This window comes from Epargyreus clarus, unplaced genomic scaffold, assembly GCF_041222505.1.
Source record: "Epargyreus clarus isolate Ecla_fem2 unplaced genomic scaffold, WU_Ecla_fem_2.2 ptg000014l, whole genome shotgun sequence".
NCBI lineage: Eukaryota > Metazoa > Arthropoda > Insecta > Lepidoptera > Hesperiidae > Epargyreus > Epargyreus clarus.
This window is the reverse complement of record NW_027332222.1, coordinates 4182450-4205903: the sequence shown is the minus strand read 5'-3', so window position 1 is coordinate 4205903 and position 23454 is coordinate 4182450. Positions and strand designations below refer to the sequence as shown.

The 23454-nt window shown below is 34.1% G+C and overlaps 1 protein-coding gene and 2 non-coding genes across 3 annotated transcripts in view; 2 read left to right on the top strand and 1 right to left on the bottom strand.

Annotated features, from left to right (window-relative positions):
• Window positions 1-857: 857 nt before the first annotated feature.
• LOC140747223 (uncharacterized) overlaps window positions 858-23454 on the bottom strand; it is a 33380-nt gene continuing 10783 nt past the window's right edge. Inside the window, exons 2-8 of the mRNA XM_073079523.1 lie at window positions 7697-7802; window positions 6423-6716; window positions 4885-5088; window positions 3425-3643; window positions 2730-2813; window positions 2560-2645; window positions 858-1822 (exon numbers count right to left, since the gene is read on the bottom strand). Coding sequence (XP_072935624.1) covers window positions 1684-1822; window positions 2560-2645; window positions 2730-2813; window positions 3425-3643; window positions 4885-5088; window positions 6423-6716; window positions 7697-7795 — 1125 coding nt within the window. The 5' untranslated portion in view covers window positions 7796-7802 and the 3' untranslated portion in view covers window positions 858-1683. The remainder of the gene's footprint in view (window positions 1823-2559; window positions 2646-2729; window positions 2814-3424; window positions 3644-4884; window positions 5089-6422; window positions 6717-7696; window positions 7803-23454) is intronic.
• Window positions 6041-6112, top strand: TRNAT-CGU (transfer RNA threonine (anticodon CGU)). The gene has a single exon. It is a non-coding gene; the product is annotated as a tRNA-Thr (tRNA).
• TRNAS-AGA (transfer RNA serine (anticodon AGA)) lies at window positions 6995-7076 on the top strand. The gene has a single exon. It is a non-coding gene; the product is annotated as a tRNA-Ser (tRNA).

Genomic DNA, 23454 nt, shown 5'->3' with positions numbered 1-23454 from the left:
ATTTTTATTTCACACAATCCCTATAATAATTTGTTCTCGTATTAAAAACTTAACCTTATATGTAAAAATCGATAAAGTGTAGCGCTTCCGTACTTCAAAGGGCACTTATAGCTTTTGGTCCCAATAAGAGGCTTTAGGGCTTAGGCTGTAGAGGCCTTACAGCCCAGGTCAGTTCGACAATTAAGAGACCTGTGCCCAGCAGTGGGACTTAGAAAGGTTATACATAAATGCGAAGAAATGGCATTAAATATAATAACTTATATCTAAATATTTAAGAAATACAAAATATTTAATAAATGCATGGATTCAGTGGTGTTGCTAAGCAACATTTTTTATAGAACTTTTTCTTAAATTGTATACTAAGCTTAACGTCAACTTCTAAGTTACTAGAAATAAAGCAATTTTGTAACTGCTTTTTAATGGTCGATTTTTACTGAATTTACCAAAATTGCAGAATATTATTAATGCATAAAAAATAATAAAATCTTAACTTTACTCATTACACGCACTTGGCTATTTAGATTAAGTGATATGTCTTCTTGGATACTAAAAATATGGAAAAATATAGCGAACTTGAAATAGTAAACTACATATAGCTTTAAAATACTCACATACACCTTATTCATAAAAGCTTAATAGCAAATTTGTAATATTTTGAAAATATAATCTCACACTTTAAAAACGAATAAGAAGCTTTTAAGCAAAAAAGTTTAAAACACCCGTTGAAAATTCTTATTTAGATGTTTACTTAGCCAGGAATTGAACCCGGGACTCTTTGCTCGTCAGATTGGTATAGCAGCCGCTATAAATAGATATCTATATAACATGTTTAAAGGAATAAAAACCTACAAATAATATCCTGTTAAGCATTTATGAATAAGGAACAAAAATTATTTATACTACTGATATTTAAACTACTTTCGATAAATTCACCAGAGGTTTCACATTTTACGCTAAACTAAGTTAAGCACCGTTATTGAGTATTATATTTCTCACCTGCTATTTAAGTTTCATTCAAAGTTTAAGTTTCTAGGAGGCTACTCTCCCTGGCATCTCTATTTCTACTCTACTTTATAGTAATATCTCTTTCTCTACTCATATCTCTACTTTTGCAAAGCTTTATCTATTACTAACAATTTTCATGAACTTAACATATAATAAGTGTTACTTATCATTCATTGGATGATATTCTATCATCTATTAAATATAATTATCTTATTTATGAATTGTAAGAGTGTTTTTGTCTTAAATAATTTACAAACTTTTGAATAAATGTCGACCAAAGATGAAATGAATTGATTATTAGAATATTGTAAAAATGTTAAAAAATCTAAATACGCAAAGATTTGTTAGTTCGTACAAAATAAAAACATAAATGTTATTTTAATAATGAATGAGAAAACAAAAGTTAAATGAAAACAGAAAGCGATTTTTTTATCTTTTCATCAATAATATAAATGAATGTTATGTAGAAGTTTCGTTTATTATAATGAATAAATGTAACCCAATTTCTTTCTTATATCTTTTAGAAGAGTAGGTATATCTTTTACCTTACCAAAAAACCTTAGCAACTTAGCTCAAAGACTTAGCTAAAAACTTAGCAGCGACTTTTGTTACGAAGTTTAGATTTCTTAAACTACCCAGTAGCCTCCTGCAACTATTTAGTATCTAGATCAGTTGTGTTTAAACATATAAGTCGTAGTCTAAGCCGTTGCTGCCACTTAGGTAGTCGTACAAGTATACCGCCATTTCGTCCAGCGCTTCGAACCTTGGGTCTGTTAGAGGATCTTCGCGAACCGCTCTTGCTGATCTAGATAAAGACCTGGGGAAAAGATAGGGATTGGTAAAAGATAGATAAAAGATATCAATAAAAAATTACTATACTTCTTTTTACTATATTTCTTTTTAATGTTCTTTTTGTGTTTCTGTGTACATAAATTTATAAATAAAAAGAAAGGTGTCAATAAAAGAATAGCACTTTTAAATCCAATTGATAACTTCAGGAAAGTAACATGTAGTTTAAAAGACCTGTAAATGATAAAGACAGAAGTTGGTAAAATATAGATTACGATTTTTCGAGTCCATTTGATGACTTCAGTAAAGTAAATGCACATTGTACAGTTAGTTTGTAAATGTACTTGATGACTTTTAGATAGATAATAAATCAAATCAAATCAAATCATTTTTTTTTAATTCAAAATAGGTTCTTTACAGATCACTTTTTGAATGTCAAAGCAATTACCACCACTTCACAAGGTGTTTCGTTATGGAGAAGAAGCGGCGAAAGAATAAAGATAAAGAATAAAGTTGAGACTTCGACTTTAAAAGAAAATACATTTAATTAGATTCATAAGTAAATACAAAATGTGAAGATATCATAATATTGAATGTTACGGTATATAAGTTAAGGTACTGGATTGGATATTATATGTTATTGGAGTGAGTTATTGAGAGGTTTTATTATCTATTTACTATGTTACACATGCAATAAGGAGGAGATTGGGAGGTTGGGGATATGCTTTGAGGATTTAAATACAATTGTTAGAACTGAAAAGTTACCTGAAGTCGCTATCAGTATCCAAATCTTCTTCAGTTGTGAACCTTTCGCGTATGTCCTTCATAATGCAGGCTTCTAACTTCTTATGCTGAAAACATTGTTATAATAGTTATTTTTTTATATTTACTATAATTTACCTTGAATCGTAAATGTAGGTAATTGATCTTCGTACCTTATAACAGCGAAAGAAGAACATAGGCTTGATAAGTTCCTGTGAGAGAGGCGCCACATCCCGTTTAATATCGGGAACACATTGCTGAAAACAAAAAATCTTTAAACAATCTGAATTGATACAACTATTTGAAGAGTATCACGGTTTCTTCTATCTTGGATACCTTATACCTATTATGTACTATATCGACACCTAGGATCGATGACGACTTAGTTGAATTAAAAATCAGTCAATAAATTGTAGGTCAATTTATACTCTACAATTTACGTTTTAATAAATTAATTAATTTTGTAGGGGGTCTACCCAAAACTGTAAAATATATAATAAATGACATGGACCTATGCCCTAATGTTAATATAATTCATGCATCTCATATATTTCCAGTATTGGAACAGTTTTGCAGTTTTAATGGATGATTATTTTCTTGTAGGTGGTCAGACTTCTTTATTATTATCTTATATACTATAAAAATCTCGTGTCACAATGTTATTTACCGTACTCCTCCGAAACAGCATTACCTATTTTCACCAAATTTTATATGCATATTCCGTTGGTCTGAGAATCGGCTTCTATCTATTTTGCATATCTCTAAGTGATAAGGGTTGTTCACCCTTAACATTTATTTATTTATATGACAACACAACGTTTGCCGGGTCACCTAGTGTCGTATAAAACAGTGAAATAGGAATACTCACCGAGAACTTCTGACAGAACTGCAAGCCGTCCTGGATGTCGCCCTTCAGCTCGCTGGAGACGGGCAGGTTGCTGATCCTCTGCGTGATCTGCTCGTAGTTGGGCTCCAGCTTGTGGTCGATGTAGCCCAGCTCTTGCATCACGCACGTGATGTTGCGCACACGGCCCGCTGCGGGACCCCTGGAGACCAGCTCCAAGCGGTCGCGGAGGTCCAGATCACGCTGGAAGAAAGAATATTTGGATGAGCAATGGTCTCATAGAAAAACGCTTTCTAAACTCACTCCCCCACACTAGGATTTCCTGTGTCGTGGGAGCCATGAACACACATACAGACAAATACACAAACACCCAAACCAGACAGAAACCTAAATTCATCATTTAGATTTCTGTCTGGCCGGAGGTCGAACCCGGGACCCGTTGCACATCAGACTGGTATGGTGACCGCTCCGCCACGCGGGTTCTTGAACACATAGTTCCGCTAAAGTTATGCGTCGTAAAAACTATTTTTAAATTTGAAAAATAATTCTAATGTTATCAAGTGTGTGTGCTATGGATCTCAGAAGAGACCTACAACCTAGATAGAACAGATTAGGCTTCAATGGATTCTTCTGAAGCCATTGTCTTAGAAACCCAGACATTAGTCGCAGCTTGCTAGAACGATGTTGAATAATACGAAATTTAGAAGGGTAAGAATTCTCTAAAATACTTTTGAAGTTATATGAAGAGTTTGGACAACGTTATGAACTATATTGTCTAAAGTCTTCAGAGTTGACCAATATCCAATCAGCGCCCCCCGCGGATTGTGTCAGAACTTGGAAATAGTATGGGCCAATACGTAAACAAATACCAAAGCAGTCATATTTGTCAAAACGTAAAAACTCATGGTAAGGGTAATGCACCTAACGATGAGTGTGGATTTATGATATTATTTATTAATTTATTTTATTAAGGGCTACCAACAGAACTATATGTTATACATGACTGACAATGTTATTTTCTTAAGTAATATAGCTTAGTACACATATTTCCATTTACAGGAAGTCACAACATGCAAAATAGTAAGTGCTTATACAATAGGTAGCTAGTACAGTTGCTTCTAAATTAGCGTTTAATTATATTTTATACAAAAATAAATAAAGTATGAGATTGCAAGTAGTTGTTGTAATGATGATGGAAACTAATATGTTACATAATAAAAATGTAGTGTTTATAAAGTAGTATTATTAATTATTATTAAAAGTTTAACTTTAAATTCAGATAGATTGTCACTAAACAAATCTATAGTTTGATCCCTCAAGGTTAATTCCTTATATAATCTACTTAGTCTAGGCATTAGAGAATGGTGACCAAGATTGGTTCGATAGGCTTTATGAGTAAGAAGAGATATGGGATTATGTCAAATCTGCAATGTTTTGATGCAAAAAATCAAGTTCTTTCAAGCTAAACTTCATCCTTCACTTACCCCCATCCTACTAGATCCGAAGTAGGGTTGCTGATAAAACTGCTGGTATTGCTGGTACGCGTAGGGGTTGTACTGCATCCCGGGGGGGTAGAACATGCCGGGGTTGTACGGGAACTGGTAGAACGGGGTGGCGGGGTTGAACGGTCTGAACTGGGGTGATCCTGGCATCATGTAGGGCGGCATACCTTGTTGTGGAAAGCCAGGCTGTAATAGAAAACTTATATTTTTATTTCAAGGATAAAATAGTTCAGTTTGATTCCGGAGTCTGGAAGCGCCATCTTAACATAACGTAATATTACGTATAACGTAATATTTATTTACTTACTAGCTGTGCCCCGCGGTTCCACCCGCGTTAATAAGAAACGGGGGCACAGCTAGTTCTACAATATAAGTAGCCTAAGTTACTCCTTATTAGAAAAATATTATTTTGGTGCATGTACCGTATGTATATTCATAGATATGTAGTAAAAAATGGTTATTTCAATATTATAAACTGACACTCCAATTTTATTTATATGTATAGATTTTAAATTCACCAATTTAACATACGAGTACCTATACTTACTTGGTAAACATTTACATGTATTGCAGCCTAATAACAGTAGTATTATGAGCTGATGTTTTGTTTTTAAGTGCGTGGTTCAAAATTTTTAAGGTACTAGTTCGTTTAGTAAAATAACATACTCAATAATTTAAAAAAATGCAAAAAAAAAAAAAAAAAAAAATACAATTAATTATTAATTACAAATAATATACTAGATATTCTTAAGTATATAATAAATTTGTAGGTACATACTGTATATATGTAGTTAATAATTTTGTAAATTGTTTAAAACGTATAAATAACTATAAAAGTATTAGTGTCATATTAACTATTTATTGTAATTAGTAATCATTTAGTTTCAGGGATAAATAAAAATATTATAAAAAACATAATAAAACAGATTGTTAAAGTACCTACATATCTACTGTTGAAAAAAGAATCCCCGCTCTGCAAAGGTTATGACTTTAAGAAGAATAAAAAAGTTTGGGTAATTTTTCAGGATTCTATTTTCCGTAATAAACAACGAAGCATTAAAATGTAAATTATTACGAATGAATCTTCAATATACGTATAACACAGCTTGTAATCCATAATTTCACGTTCACTAACATCGCCTCTTTAGCTCAGTGGTAGAGCACTGGTCTCGTAAACCAGGGGTCGTGAGTTCAATCCTCACAGGAGGCATGATATTTCGGGCTCGTAGGAAATTTTTTAATTTTATTTTTAATTATGTTGTATTTTTAATTGTTAGACTTATTTTTATTAGTTAATTGAAGTTTATTTAAAAAAAAAATTTTTTTGATGAATTTATCACTTCCATTTTTTTCCTTTTTTAGATTATTAAAAAAAATATAAACGTTATATTAAATTATATTTTTTTATTTTAAAATTTATCTATTTTTTTTATTGCATGCAATACGAGTAAAAAATAACAATATATTAAATAGGTATATTATTTGTGCGACAACATATAAATAAATTATTTTAAACTTACCCCGTGTGGTCGAAAAGATAGAACATTTCCTAATTGTGGTTTTTGTTGTGGTTGATTTTCTTGATTAGGCAAGTCATTATCATGGCTGTGTACAGCGCCATCTAGCGGCTTAGTGATGGTTTGAGTGCTCGGGTCCATTGCGAAACCGGGCGGGAGTTTGCCGAGTAGAATGGATGGTATCTGCGGGTTCGGCATTTCGTCAAAAGATGGCGGTGCAGAGCACTTCGCGTAAGCGTCCTTCATTTCTTTTCGGATTTGTTTTACGACCTCGGGGCCAAAACAGCTCTCATAAATCTGAAAAAGTAAGGGAATTATTATTGTAGTAAAAAAATATATTTTTAAATATTTTCTCACTTTTCTGATCGATATAGACAAAATATAATGAGTAAGTAATTGATATTTATATGGTTTGTTGATGTAAGTGTCTTACTAAGCTTCTTTAAGTAAGATTTGCTATCCGAATATTTACAATGTATAGCAAAAATATTATTTTATGGAATAAAATTATCAATTAAATTGATAATTATGGGTACAGTTCCCTTATTATACTTAATTTCGGCATAGATATATAAGCAGTCGTGGCCGAGCGGTTAAGGCGTCTGACTAGAAATCAGATTCCCTCTGGGAGCGTAGGTTCGAATCCTACCGACTGCGTGATGCCTTGATACAAGTGATTTTTTGTGACAAATTTTATAATTAATAATAATGATAATTATTATCAATAATCAATAATAATAATAAATAAATAAAATTTTGTTTTTAAAATTAAAATTTACAAAGTACATATTTCAAATTAGTGCTTAAGGGCAGCAAGAGCAATGTAATGTGATCTACAGATTATATTTATGCCTTACCTCCTGGCAGGCAGAGATATAGCTACATTTATCATTATTCATTACATTGGCTTGTTTAACATTTCTATTACATAAATGGACGAAAAAATGGTGTAAATATTTCTCGGAATGAAATATGAAAAACAATCTCAGGTCCTCAAACCTCATCAGGGAAATAATAATTACAAATTTTTAGAGCCCCCTCCAGAGAGTATAATAATATATAATATCGTAATTATTATTTCTAATGACGGACATTAAAAAAGCAATTTCACCAATTACTTGAAATAGTGTGCCTTTGGCACCCCTATACCACCCCTGTTAACCTTTAGTTGTACCTGTTAAATGTACGCACATTTTGACATATTTACAGGTGTCGTCGAATTCATTATGTTTAAAAAGTCGTGATTTTTTGTTTTTATAATAATTACTAGTATTGACCTTCATCATGGCGTATTTCTTGATAAATCTGTCATCGCTGCTGGCTAGCGCGAGGGTTGACAGGCACAGCAGACACGCAGAGAACAATAAGGTCTTCATGATGTATCTGTTGACAAAATGTTACAAAATATATAAGAATGCGTGTCAATTATACTCCAAATCTTGAATACGGACCTGCGCATATGGATATCTGTAATAAACCCCAGGTCGTAAGCACCCGAAGATAATTATAATGCTCCTCTTGGGGAGAGCTCGTCAGGAGCACCGCGGCCCCAAGACTTCGGTAGTGTTTTGTGATTTCGGTAGTGTTTGGAGATTTCAGAGTTCTGTACACGTGGCTGGGACTTGCCACCTTGGTGGTTAAGTGCGCTTATAATCCCACATATCCTCTCCCACGCCACAGGATACGCTTTGGAAGGGAAAATATTCTCTCTTTAGTAAACAAAAAAAGGATTAAACCTCTAACTTGTTATTCCTCAATTGCAACGCTTCTTTTCTCTCCCTTACCACTATTCAACGGAAATTATTATGTGTAAAGTAATTGTTGTGGCAGTGTGGTCCCTAGAATCGAACTAGGAAGGGTTCTACCTTTAAACGGTTCGCACACAAATCGCCAAGACCGTGTAAGCTTTCGTTACTAGCTACTAGTTACTAACTCCTAGACGGCTAGTGGGCGTGTGTCTCGATTAATAAATCGTACAAGACAACACAGTTCATTAACATTGAAACTGCATGACCGTTACATACTCATAACATAACGTGAGAAACACTGCCTTAACAACTTAAAACTTATTATCGTTTTTGTTGCTACTTGTAGCTTCGAGTAGGGTTACCCGTAGGTATAGTTATAGAGTACTGTTTAAGATTCACTTACGGTTCTAGCATATACTATTATACTTTTAGTTTAATATCGAAATTTGACTGCATTGATAAGAGTAGAATCCCGATTTAGTAAGTCGTAAGTCGCTGAGTTCGATTGCATTCATGATTAGTTAGATATATCAGTTTATACATCAAGGACCCAAAATTTGCGCATCTAGCTTTTGAAAGCAGCTAAATCGTTGATAGCCGACCGTCGTGGGATGTTGTTTAAGAAGCCATCGGGTGTCTTGAAGAATAGTAGTTCTTCTTGTGGATTCGTAGGAGTCCTTTAAAGGCCGTTATTAATAAAACTATCTTTTTTTTTCAAGGGGAAACCTTCAAAAGGTACCCGTGGTTCAAAAGATGACGTGGGAGTGACGCCGGGTTATGTGTGATTTTTACCGCACTAAAACCCGGGGGGGGTTTTAGTGCGGTAAAAATCCGTGGCCGTCCTCAACGCTTGTTGGAGAAATCCGGAATCTCCGACGGAATACAACCGGAGCCCTCCAAGCGCGATGCCCAACGGGCTCTATCCTGGGGGAGCAGTTTTCGCATAAAACTACCTGCCATTCGAAATTTGTCAATTTTTAATAGAGAGAAACATTGGACATATTGCGGGCGCTAAAAATTAACGGCTCTAGCAGACTACTACATTTAGTGTCGGCGAATCTCCTTGTGGGTGTCGTATAAGTTAAATAAGAATTGGGTGAAGATGCAAAGGTCACTAATGCGTATAATTAAAGGGTGATGACTGCAGAAAGCCTTAAGAACCCAATTCAATAGATTTCTATTTTTTTAACACGCTTTTATTAGCTTGGGTTGTATGTACGAGTATGTATCTATGTATGTACCCCCCCGCGCGCCGTCGTTCCGCTAAGACGTGTTCGTACGACTTCCCAAGTAATAAATTCCTAAGTCTATAATTATGGAGAAATTAGTGTCCAGTGAAGTACTAAAACTTATTCAAAGTCTGGTTCTACCATTAGAACTAAAAATTAATTCATTAATAGACATGGTTCGTCTACTTGAAACTAAAATCGACAAACTTCAACAATTCGATTGCTCTAAAGAACAATTGAGTACGGAAGGTAGACCTGCGGCAAGCAAGCGACCCAAAGGACCGAGCGAGAAGCCACTTACAACAGCAACAGAAATTGTACAGCCAATTATAGAGGCCGAACCAGTGATGACGCGTCGCCAACGCGCACGAGTGGCTGCCGACAACGTCCCGCTCCAAGTGAAGCGATGCGCCGAGCAACGTGATTCGACCAAATCCGCTGTCTTATCAAGTTCTAAGCCGGAGTCATCATTGCCGAATGATAAAGACGATACAGTTATGCATGACGAACAAAACGGTCAATGGATAGTGCAACAACGTCGTCGTAAGTACAGACGTGCAGTCATTCGCGGCACGGGTGAGTTTGACGATAATCTTGCTTCTGTTGAACGAATGAGACGTATACATGTGTGGTCCCTGCGTGTAGACACCACGCCAGAAAATGTTATTGCGTATATGATGAAGCGCAAACCTTCTGATGTAGCATATGATGTGCAAAAACTAGATTTAAAACACAAAAATTATGCCTCATTTGTTATAGCAGTGCCCGAGAGTTCGTTCGAATTTTTCATGAATGCTAGCAGCTGGCCACCAAATACTGAATTCAATGAATGGTTTCAAAGACGTGAGCAAAGATCAACCGTCAAACTATAGTACAGCTGCATGTGAAAACAAATGGCGTAATGTATATATAACATACCAAAATGTTCGTGGCCTACGCAGCAAAACTGCTGATTTCAAGAATGCTATACTAAATAATTGCTCAGATATTATAGCTCTGACTGAAACGTTTTTGTTGAGCTCTATAAGTGATGGTGAGCTCTTCCCGCCCGGTTACACAGTGCTACGTCAGGATAGGTGTAACGATGTTGGTTGGGGAGGCGTTCTATTGGCGGTGCGCGATTTATATCATGTTAGACGAGTTTATGATATTGATGGACTAACGCAGGACAAAGAGTTAGTGTGCGCTGTTATTAGTTTTAAAAATATTAAATTCATATGTTGTGTAGTGTATATACCACCTAGCTATAAGGATGAACAGTACATGAATATTTTTACAATTTTGGAAAATATTATAACTAAATTCTCATCATTACAAATTCTGGTAGTGGGTGATTTCAATCTTAACTCTTGTACCCAAAGTATAAAAAATAAGTTTTCTTTGTTTTTAAACTTTTGTAATTTTATTCAGCATAACAATGTTTATAATAAGAATAATGGTATGCTGGATCTGGTTTTGAGTGGGTTGCGCAGTGATAGCGTAAGAGTTACTGATGATGTTGAACCCTTAGTGCCACCCGACTCATATCACCCACCACTCGAAATTGAGATCCGCTTGCCACTATCTAAATGTTCTCGACGCCCCACGCGCATATACTCATCGTACCACAACACTCACGCATATACAAAACCCCAGTGGAATTTCCGTAAAGCTGACTTTGTGGCACTTTATGCTTCATTGCATACTATTAACTGGTCTAGTGTAATCGAGTGCAATAATGTCAACGCAGCCGTCAGAGCTTTCTACACCTTGATTGACAATTCCTTTAACGCCTGCGTACCGATCAAAAAGCGTAGTGGGCAAACCGGACGATACATTTATCCATCCTGGTTTACGCCTGATATTATACGCAACATTCAATATAAATATTTTCATCATAAAAGATATAAGATGGAAGGTAAGGTTTTTAATTTGGAACTATTTAAATACTACAGAGCTAAAGTCAAGTTAATGATCGATAATGCGTATGCACATTATATAAAATTTGTAGAACATAGTATTAGTAAAAACCCAAATATATTTTGGAGACATGTTAAAACTCAACGCCAGAGTCAGCATAAGTGTAGCCTATTTAAAAAAGATGGCAAATATTTTTCTGGACAAGACGCAGTCAATGCTTTTGCTGAGTATTTTAGTTCCGTATTTCTGAATGATAAGCCATGCCTTGACTGCGACGTGTACCAAGATACTCATAATGTTAGGACCTCCATAAATACGCCGTACGTTTCTGTTGATTCTGTTACTTCGGCCGAAATAATAAAGGCAGGGAAACGCTTGAGAGACCAGTCTTCTACAGGACCAGACGGTATTCCTCCATTCGTAGTAAAGGATTGTATACAAGTATTTATGTATCCCTTGTTGCATATATTTAATCTATCCCTATTAACATCAACCTATCCTGCATATTGGAAAACTTCTAGGGTAACACCAGTTCACAAAAATGGTGATAGTGCTGAAATATTTAATTATAGGCCGATTGCAGTTCTGTCAGCTTTCGGCAAATTGTTTGAATCCATTATCAATGCTCGTATAATGCAACAAATTAGTATCCACCTTCATGATAGCCAACACGGTTTCAGGCCTAGCCGCTCAACAGTTACCAATCACATTAATTTTGTCAGTGACGTCATAGACACCATGGACGCGGGTCGCCAAATTGACGCGGCTTATTTTGATTTTAAAAAGGCATTCGATCGAGTAGATAATGATATACTTTTGATGAAGCTCAGTTTATTTGGTTTTACTCCCAAATTGCTTGCATTTTTAGCTTCTTACTTAGACAATCGAACCCAGTATGTCCACCTACTTTCACATAAATCTTATCTCTATTATACACGATCAGGAGTCAATCAAGGAAGTACACTTGGCCCTAGTCTATTTTTAATAATGATCAACGATTTGCCGAGGGTTGTTAGATCTGCAAAATGTCTTATGTTCGCTGACGATCTGAAATTATATTACCCTATAGTCGATAGTCATGATTGCGAAGCTCTGCAAAGTGACATAAATCGTATTTTGCAATGGAGTTCTGACAATCGATTATCGTTAAACAGCGAAAAATGTAAAATTATAACTTTTTCCAGATTGCGTTTACCGTATATACACTCCTATCACCTTGAAAACAAACCTCTCGAACGCGTAAACGTTATACGTGATCTTGGTTTAACACTCGATTCGCAACTAAATTTCAGGCAACATATAAAAGACTTACGTCTTAAGGCACACAAAACATTAGGTTTTGTTTTGAGAACGGCTTCAAACTTCACTGATGCAAATGTAGCGCTCATTCTATACAATACCTTCGTTCGTTCCAGACTCGAATATAACGCAGTCGTTTTCGATCCTTGTGAGAAGAAATATTCTCTCATGATGGAAAGAGTCCAAAGGAAACTTGCCAGATTTATCTACAGTCGTAAATTTGGGTTCTACCCTTATCTATACCCATCCCTTTTTGTAACAGGTATGATAGGGCTCGATACATTAGAGTTACGGCGAAAGCTATTTTTAATGGTGCATTTCTATCTGTTACTTAATAATAAAATTGATAATCCCCTTGCACTTGCCAAATGTGGTATAGAGGTTCCGATGCAGTATATGCGTGGAGGGTATGGAGGCAGAAGGCCTGGCCGTCTGTTGGCAGAACGTTTGTTGCGCACGCGCCGCACAGCAGCTGCACCACACTGCGCTGCGCCTGCTTTAATCAATCGCCTGCTTTTACAGATGCCTGATGTTGACATATTTCATGACAACCTAACAAGATTTATGAATGTATGTAAAGTATTCTTGAGCACATGTAATGTTTTAGGTTAAGCCTGTAAATTACATGTTATGTTATGTTATAAATAAATAAATAAATAAATAAATAAATGTATGTATGTACGTAACAGAGTAACGGAATCTTTGAACCCTATTTCTATCCACTTTGAACGTTCAGTTTAATTCAAAATTTTGAAGAATTATCAAAAACCGATGACAATACACGATTTTAATAATTTTGTACCATTGTCCTTATCAACATCCTCAGGATTAACGATTTTAGAGGCGAGATTGTTCAAGCGCCTTAGAGAAAGTTCATCGCAAGTTACTAGATTGCAAATAATGAATGCTTTTTAGTTTCAATAAGGCGTAACTGTTATAGCGTGATTTTTAGTTTAGAACTTAATAATGTTATATTACTTATATTTCTATTAGCTGACTGATATTAGCAATTGGAACAGTAGATCACATTTTAAAGGTTCAAGTTATACACAATAAAAACAATGCCATTAATATAGTAGCATAATATTATATTAAGTAAAATTTTAATACGTATATTAACAAAATGGTCTACAGTTTCAGTAAATAAAATATTTTGTAGAAAAAACAAAATACCTGCTACCTTACTACTTACTATTTTAAATAATTAAAATAATTTATACACTGGGTCAAACGGAATAATATTTTCTTTGCAATAAAATATAATTTATAATTAAAATAAATTATAATATTTTTTCGACAACCCTAGTATTGCTATTTGCTATACGGGGTCAACGGTCTGGCGCGGCCTTGCGCACGCAGCCTCCACGCATCTGCCGTGGCTTGCGTAATGAAATCGCCTTTTATACCTCATCACTAATATTGTTAGGATACTGTTTATATTGTCGTCAATCTATTGCTTCTACTTGTAAGAGACCACGATTACTTTGATTAGGCTTATAAATTTTTCATAGTATTTTTACGGCTTATTTTGTTATGGTCATTTGAGGAATGTGGCGGAGTGTGGTTTAGGCTTTCACCAATTGTGGGAAAGGCCCTAAGGACAGCAGTAATATGATTATGATTGGAGACCGGAAGTTGGCGACAAATCCATTGCACACAATGTTTTGCGTCTACTGTGTCTCTGATACACATTCACACTAAAATTAACCGATACAGGACTTTTATTGGGATGTGCAATATACCTAAGTACTACTTAAGTTACAGAAGATGTCTCTATAAAACCTACTCTCTATAGTGTATCTATTGTATGTACACCCCGCAGTTGAAAACACCTATATTTTATGTTATAAGTGTGATGTTTTTTGCAATTTGTATATCATTGTTATACTTACTTATTAAAAGGCATATTTTCATTTCAAAGAAGTGTACATTTTAAAGAAGTGTACAAAATTAGTAAAGTAAATATTAATATTTTCATATGAATGTAGTAAGTGGATCCGTAATCCTTAGTAAGTTATAAGTACCCACTTATTCTATCCACTTACAATAAATCGATCCAACTCGATTCTATATAAGGATCTCGTTTTCAAAAAGCACAAAAAACTGTCAATATCTTTTTGTGCTTTTCTAATAGCTAGGGTGACTATATGTCTGAATTGTCTCGGACTTTCTTCTAAGTTAAATATTAAGGTATTAGGAAAATATGTTTAACGCAATCTGAATTTAAACAATTGCGATATATGTTTACCTTATAGGTATACACAGTTTTCTATTTCAGTTTTCGATTTAATTTTTTACAATTAGTTACAGAAAAGTACTAGGATAATAATGAGAATGAAACTTGATTTATATTTTAATTTAATTTATATTCGCAATGTAATATGTGTGATAAAAATCCAATATATTATTTTATCTATAACGTACTATGAAACCAAGTGAAACTGATGTCCGATCGGGAAATCGGGAGAATTCAGGTTGACTGAAAATAAAGTTTTTTATATATTTATTTGAAGACTATCCCGGTTTATTAATTTAATACATGGTAATCCTAGTCAATCATAGCAAGTCCTCGAGTGAATAACACTTATGTGTACGCTTATTTAATATGAGATGAATAGAAAAAAAACTGAATAGTTTTTATGACGTCAATGATTTGATGATGGGAATTTCTTTGGTTGATATGTTGTTTTACAAAATCTTAAGCAAATATTAAGAGTTTAATTTTTAATATATGTAATCTCTACGTATAAAACTAATATAAAGATTTCTAAATGGGTGTTAGTAAATTAGATGTAATAAAAAAAGTTTTAACATTATCATAGGTCTTCTGACCAGGATTTGACTTTAGAGATACGACACCTACAATTTTTGCTTTAAACAGCATTATTAACTGCTGCTTTGTTTTGGTTTGCAGGATGGGGTAAGAGGGGGCAGGGCTTAGACCTCTGGGGCCAGCAACGCATCTGCAGCCAACTAGGGACTCCAAACTTAACTGACGTTGATTACAGGTATCCATGGACAGGTGGCTACTTACCTTCAGATGCTCGGTTGTAACTACTATATGTAAAAATAGTACTATAAAATCAATCAGCTAACAAAAAGAAATATATTCTGAACCTGTAATTTAAAAATTACAGAGCTTGCTACATCAATCTCCGACTGCTATCAACGTGATGTGATATATTACGTGTGATGTAACGACGTAAGTAGTAGGTACCTGTAGTTGGTGAATTACTATAAATTTTATATTAGACTATATTTCTCCTGCATCTTAGCAGGCATATAATTTTTTAGTACCACTCCGCTTTCAACTTTACTTATACACGAATTTGTGATAAAACCCTTCGTGGTCCGCCGGAAGCAGCAACGCGCCCAATTTTGCCTCATAACGGCAGTGTTAAGCACTACCGTGTTCTAGAGTAAAGCATAAAGTACAAAAACTTATTCGGGCTCGATTCCCATCTTAAAAGTGGGTAAATACCTACTTTTTATTACGTATTTTATAAGGCACTTTAACAAAATGGTCTACAATTTCAGTATTATCATGGACTTCAAAAGAGGGAGATTTTCTCAATTCGTTTTTTTTAAATATTTCACTGTAAGATGCACTTATGCAATGAGTTTAAGTGATGCAGCAAATAAAATCAATGGTTAACACAACTCTATGGTATAGTGGGTTCGAGGCTTTTTGTTCACCGAGCCTAATCACTGAAGTTGGTCTTATCTGCCTATCTTAAGCGAAGAGATAATAATCTTAATTTCTTTTATTTTCAACCGTTTCGTAATGCGGCTGTGGTTAATTTAACAGGTTACCGTTATCGTATGGACGGTTGGAATAATGTAATGGTATTATCTCTCTGGGTGATGGTGAGAAAAATTGGATGGTATCGTGTTTTACATTTAGGGCATCTTTCGTCATATTCGTCATAATAACTAGCTGACCCGGCAAACGTTGTGTTGCCATATAAATAAAAAAATGTTAAGGGTGAACAACCCTTATCACTTAGGGATATGAATAGTAGCTGATTCTTAGACCTACTGAATATGCATATAAAATTTGGTGAAAATCGGTAAAGCCGTTTCGGAGGATCACGGTAATTAAAATTGTGACACGAAAATTTTATGTTAAAGCCCCATAGACAGAGTATCCCCATCGTAAATTAATAACGTACGAGTATACTCGTGCATTATTAATTTATATTATTACCTGCTAATTGTAAAAAGATTATTATTACGAAAAATAAAAAAGTTCAAACCATTCTATTCGGAATAGAAATATTTAGACCGATCGATTCCTAGCATGTTTCTTAATTGCAGAATGACTTATATCGGACTATTCAATAACCTATGAGACCAAACTAGGAGCTTCGATATAAATAAGATGTGGCTGAACTGAATCAATTTCTATTACGAAGCCAATCAATATCGAACCACAGTAAGTTATGGTCAATTTACAATAATAGTTTATGGTCGGAAATTGAAGTGATGTGACTGAACGTTCTAGAATTATTTATAGATATCCAGATATATGGTGTATACGTCAGTATACACGTCAGTGAATTATTTATAGGTACGTAACACAGGTTCACAATAGAAAAGTATTAGAGTCACGTACACACTACTTAATTATATGCATGGAAATAAGCCATAGACAACAAAATAGTTCATTTTTCTAAACAAAGACAACAAAACAATCCATAAAATCTGTTATTGAAATTTAAAAAAAATAAATACGGCTTAAACCAAAAAATAGATCGTCAACACGAAAGAACTCATTTATGAGAATAATGTTCATGACCTCCAATTAGAATTTAGAGACGATTTAATTTTTCGTAACGGTAGCGGAAGAACTGCTATTTTAGCAAAAAATAAGACTTAAAAGTCCCAATTAAAATTTACAGATAAATCAAACATTTGTAACAGTGCACCAAACAAAACGAGTTCTGTGAAACCAGTTGAACAGTACTGTTATTGATGTCAAAGAAATTAAGTCATAAAAAGTTTCAATTAAAACTTCCTTTCCATTCCGCTTTAAATATTGACTTGCAAAATGTTGTGGAAGTTTAAAAATTTTTGTCAATGTAATGTAATGTAACTTTGGAGCGATCCATAGATTAGTAAATATTACTCACTCCTAACAAAAAAATGTACCCAGTTTTGAGAATTGAAATAGTTGCGTAAAAAAGTTTTGCTACGTCTCCGTGCTAAAATGTCCCTAAAATATTTGAAATAATTATTTATTTATTATGTAAATTACGCAGTATTAGTTATTTATTCGTAAATTTTCTCTAAAAATGTTTTTATTTGTCAAGAATTCAAAAAAAGAACTTACTAATAAGCCGTTTGCGGCTTCATTCAATTTCAAGGCGGCGAAGTATCTTTACTTATCTATCGAGCGATCATACATTTTAATTATTTTAATTATATATTTTAATACATATATATCCATATAACATATTGAAGGTGAACCATTCGTAGTTCTAAGTACCGGAAGTACCACTGTTTAGCCTATTTCTGTCTAAGTGTTTAGTACTGCTCTTTTTGGTTTTGAGGTATGTGGTAGGTAGGTGAGACAGACTCAAACGGCGTTTCAACTTAGTCCTCAAGGGTATCAGTGTTCTCGATGGTGCTGTTTTCAGGACTTTAATCCTATCTGGGGCTGATTAAAACATCCTTGGGCGGCAGTGTACCACATACCATAAGGATAATGCTCCTTTGCCTCTATAAGTCTATACTGAAAAAACGATACTGTTTTTATTGTGTAAAATGATAATTTTACTGCATCGGCGTTCAGTTCTGATAATATCGCGTTTAAATTATGATAATCGTTGTTATCAGCATTTCTTGCTGGTGTATAAGATTATTTACGATAAGCACTTAATTGTCCTCATTTGCACGCAAAATTGGTGGCCATAATAATTAGTTAACCTAAATATATCCTTTAACCTTGATCTAATGTAAATAAATATAAAGCTTAAGACCACCTACACATTTTTGAAAAAAAATAAAGATGGATTTATGACGCTGTGATAAAATTGTCAATTTTTTTTTATTAATTTGGCATAACAGTCTGACCCTCGTCAGTAGAATTAAATGAAAAATATGTTATTTTTGCCATCTAATCTTAATTTGCTTTTAAAAAAATATCTTGACATACGTGGAGCATCTAAAATCACATGGCAACCCTAACAACTATAAAAACTCAATGTATTTCAACGACGATGTTTGCAATGTAATGTATAATTCTCGCATTGTATCACTGGATTGCACTCGTTACTTTTTACCCCTTTCAATCCGCGGATGTCGAATTACTGTTTTTATTTCAAGATACAATCATATCGACCAGTGATAAAATCGTAGAGCACTTTATTCTAGACTAGAGATTGCGCGTGGGTTCGTTCGATTGCACTTCCTTGTGGATTTTCAGTTACTTTTGGGGTTTAAAATAACTTATAATATACAGAAAAACCTTCTATCCTTAGCCAAAATCTCGTTGAAATGAGTTCGTCAGTTCTGATACGGGCTCCTTGCAGAGTGAGTAGGAGGGATTTTGGCCGTAGTCCACCGCTGGGCAAGTGTGGATAGGTAGACTTCACACATGTTTGAGAACTAAACTATTCCTTGAGAACCTAGACTATCACTGTTTCATCCGAGAAATCGGCTCAGTAATTTCTAAAATATGCCTTAACAGACAGAGAGACTAAATTGTACAAATATGGTTTTGTTTATATTGTTTATGTTTCTTGTCATAACAAACAGATGATCTGATAAAATTGCAGTTATTTATTACAGACAGACTCTTATTTTTTTGTAGATCTAGATCTTTCTAGATATGTAGTTACCTAGATCTGTCGAGATGATTGGATTGCAGTGAAACAAATTTACTATTCTTTTTCTTATTATATTGACTTGATTGTTAATGCATTTGCTTTCTATGTCTTCTATACACGTGAACAAAATGGTAGTGCCTACTGATCGTAATTTAAAAATAATTGCAGTTCTAAAGTCTTTTGTGCCTTATAAGAGCTATCTTATGCGCTGCTGTGCCCTGGTTTGAAGAATGTGGTAATGTGGTAGAATAAATGAGGCTTTCAAACACTATAACTGGTTTTTAAAATGTGTCTAGGTACCTTGTTTTTCTAGTATTTTTTTAGAAATTACTGAGACAATTTTTAGAGCTTCCGTTATCAGATATGGGAAAGAAACTTTTTAATATAATACAATAAAGATAATAGGTACATTTTACTTAACTGTCCCACTATATGGCGCGGTTTTCCTCAGAATAAGATCTTAGGCCATATTCTACAATTGATCAAATGACGATCGGTGACTCCAGGCCATTGAGAAATTAATCGAGTATTAAGATTTGATTTCCTCATGTTGTTTCTCCTTTATTTTCTTTTTATTTATATTTTTGCTAAGATTCACAAGTCTGGAACTCAAACCCTTCGAGAGAAAATCCACTAGGCTATTTCTACTCCTTTAAACATAAATATCTTTACTCATGTTGTTTTATTTAGAAAATTGATGGATAGTGGCCATCAATGTCGTTTGCACTTATCTTCTAGAGCGCGATTAATCAAGATATGGCACTGAACCAGTTTTGCCATTAAAACATAATTCTTATGCTAAACTTAGTCGAGGGATTATACATGCCATATTTATTGATATATACTTCATTAAGATTAATTGGTATTCTTTTAAGAATGTAATGTTCTTCAGCTGCTATGTAGACATCTGAATTTGGATTTGTGTTCTGGGTCTGGGTGTTTGTGTACTCTTAAATTTGTGTCCTTAACACCCAAAACATAAAGAATACTAATGTGGTTGTGTGAATGTGAAGTATTTAATTTTTATTCAAGACGGTTTAATATTCAATACCTACTTAATAAATGAAAATATTAATGTTTCTTAAATATGTAGAGTTTTTTTAACAGTGTCATTTTATAAATAGGGTTGAGAAATTTAAAGGAAGAAAAATCGAAATGAATTTGGTGGAGTCGGTTAAATAAAAAACAAATCAAAGTGTGCTTCCAAATAATCTCTAAAAAACACTCATAAGCGTTTAACAGCACCAAAAAAGAAAAGAGTAATTCTGCGTAGGTAAAAATTGAAAGTGCGTGCACGCGGACGGCACCTCTCGCGGTTTCCTTATAATATCATCTAGCCACAGTTATGGTCAGGTGTTGCTCAGCACGTGAATGTTGAACTCAAAATGACCATAACCGTTACATTGTTGCAACAACTAGTTTATAGTAGCCACGGACGTTGTTTATTTGCAGCGTAAAAAGCAGATCGGCCATTATTGCTTCGTTTGTTTATGTTTCTTTATAAAAATATGTTTTAAGCATTGTTATGATTGGAACGGTTAAATGTACTTTAATAAGGTAATGTAGAACCAAGTGTGGTTACTTTTGACCAATTTCAGCCTTAATATAGCAATAATTTCGCTGAAATAGCAGTAAGTGCACCTATGTTTTGGTTTTAAATGTAAACAAAAAACGAGATTTTCTAAATCAGGATTACTTATGTACCTAGTTGATCGCATTGTGTGTCCTGCGGGTTCGTTTGATACCTTTTTTAATTTCGTCAAAAACTGGTGGAGGTAGGGCTCATGGTTTATTCTTGTTTCTGGAGGATGGGAAACAGTTATTATGAAAGTCCGAAGCAATACCCATTCTCCATATTTTGTTAAACTTGTTAAGGCAATATTTATAGGAAATAAAACCTACAAACACATTTTAATAAACTATTTACGCTGGTATTCGACAAAAAGAGGTACTTACTAGAAAAAGCAACGAAAGCTTAGTAATTTCCATGAAACCATATTCTAGCATTATCATATGTAATGACCATTTGATATTGGCTTCTAATACTTAGCTACTTTTGTTCGTTAAGTCAGTGTAAAGGATAACCATATATGGAGTTGAAAGTCTATAATGTTTCCATGATGGCGGTTTAACCTGAGATGGTTATTTCGAATTAAAGCAAAAAATGAGGTCTAACAAGTTCCTCGAAGTCTTCTACATCGCTAATGCTAAGCAATTCTTAGACTGGATAGGATAGAGGATTATATTAAAAATGGCTTGAACATAAACTCATTTTACAATTGCATATTATAACTTTTTGTTATTATATAGAAGTGGCAGACGAGCATGAAGTCCACTTGATGGTAAGTGGCTACTGCCGTCCATGGAAATCTGTAATCAACCTCAGATAGGATTAATTTCCTACCTGAGATTGGTCAAATACACGAGTTAGTGTTACAGTTTAACGTCTCAATTATACTAATATCCAGCTGTATAGATCAAGTCATGTACAAAAAGGGTACTCTTTATGTAGTGTCTTAGAATGGCTTTACTCCCTTCTTACCGTAGATGTCATAGGACTCAACTTAGGTATGCATAGAGCGATATTGTAAACTAAAGGCAATATATTAGAATTAGAACAATATAATTAAAATAAAAACTTATACCTTAAGATATATCCTGTGTCACTCCTACATTTTTAGGAATCCAATAACACCCCATATACTAAAATCTGCTAAGCGGTTTGTACTCTAGGCTTTGTCAAAGGAGAAGATATATGAAGGATAGGAAAGGAGGAGAAGGAATAGATAAAAACGTTTGAAAAACCTTACGCTCCGCTGATGGGTAAAAATACCTTGTTTATTTCTCAAGAACACCTGTCTCATACTTGCAATGATTACATTAACCACAGTATTATGTATACAAAAACTTTACTAGCGAATACTCCGCACAACTCTACCTATTTAGTTTATGTCATGTAGAAAAACATGGACCTCCTCTTAAGTTGAGTCACTGTCATAATTACCTCTGTAACTGACATCAGTCTTAGATGTCAATGACATAACCATTGTGTCCTAGAAAATAAACAACGAGAGACGCTTAGTCTTTAAATCAGAAGATAGCCTTATATCGTTATAATAAAGACTCGCTACTATAAATAATTACTAGAGTTAGATCAGGTTCCAGAACTAAGTAGTAAATATTTAGAAATATGCAATATTTATTTATTATACTGAATAATCTATGTAATAACAATAAAATGTAATACTAATTAAATTAAAATTAACTAAAATTAAGTAAAAAATAAATTATAGGTACTTATAAAATATACATGTCGTACAAAACTCCAACTTGTGGCATAGTGCCCAGAACGCTGGCAGGCTAATTTTTTGGGCAAAAATATTTATAATTTTTACTTTTTAGTGACATCGAAAACAATTACGATTTATTTAACTGAAATTAAATTCCATTTTTCACAATATAAACTTTAAAATATTACTTTAGTTACAATGTTATTTAAATTTACGTAGGCAGAAACATAACGTTTTCGAGCCGCGCAGCTTACTCTATAACAGTAATATAACATTTAAAGGTAAAAAAGTAATTATGGAGCAGACGTGGTTAATGTAGCCAGACGGACTGGGCTGTGGCCAGACATTAATTGCCAGCTTCCTTCCACAGGTCGTTGGACTTAACGTGGTAAACATTTTAATAAGCGTAAGGAAAAAATAATTGAATATAATTATTATATGTAAATATTTTTTATGCGACGCACGTGAGAAAGATACGAAGAAGCAGTTGTTAAGTGTTACTGCGATTCTTTATGGATTTCTCCATGTAGGTATTCTACTTGTAGATCATCATCAGCCATTATTGTCCCACTGCTGGGCACGGGTCTCCTCTCATAATGAGGATTAGGCCATAGTTCACCGCGCAGGCCCAGTGCGTATAGGTAGACTTCACATGTTCAGGTACCTCCGAGATTTTTTATAAATGTCTCTGGTATGCAGGTTTTATCACGATGTTTTCCTTCGCTGTTTAGCTAGTGATA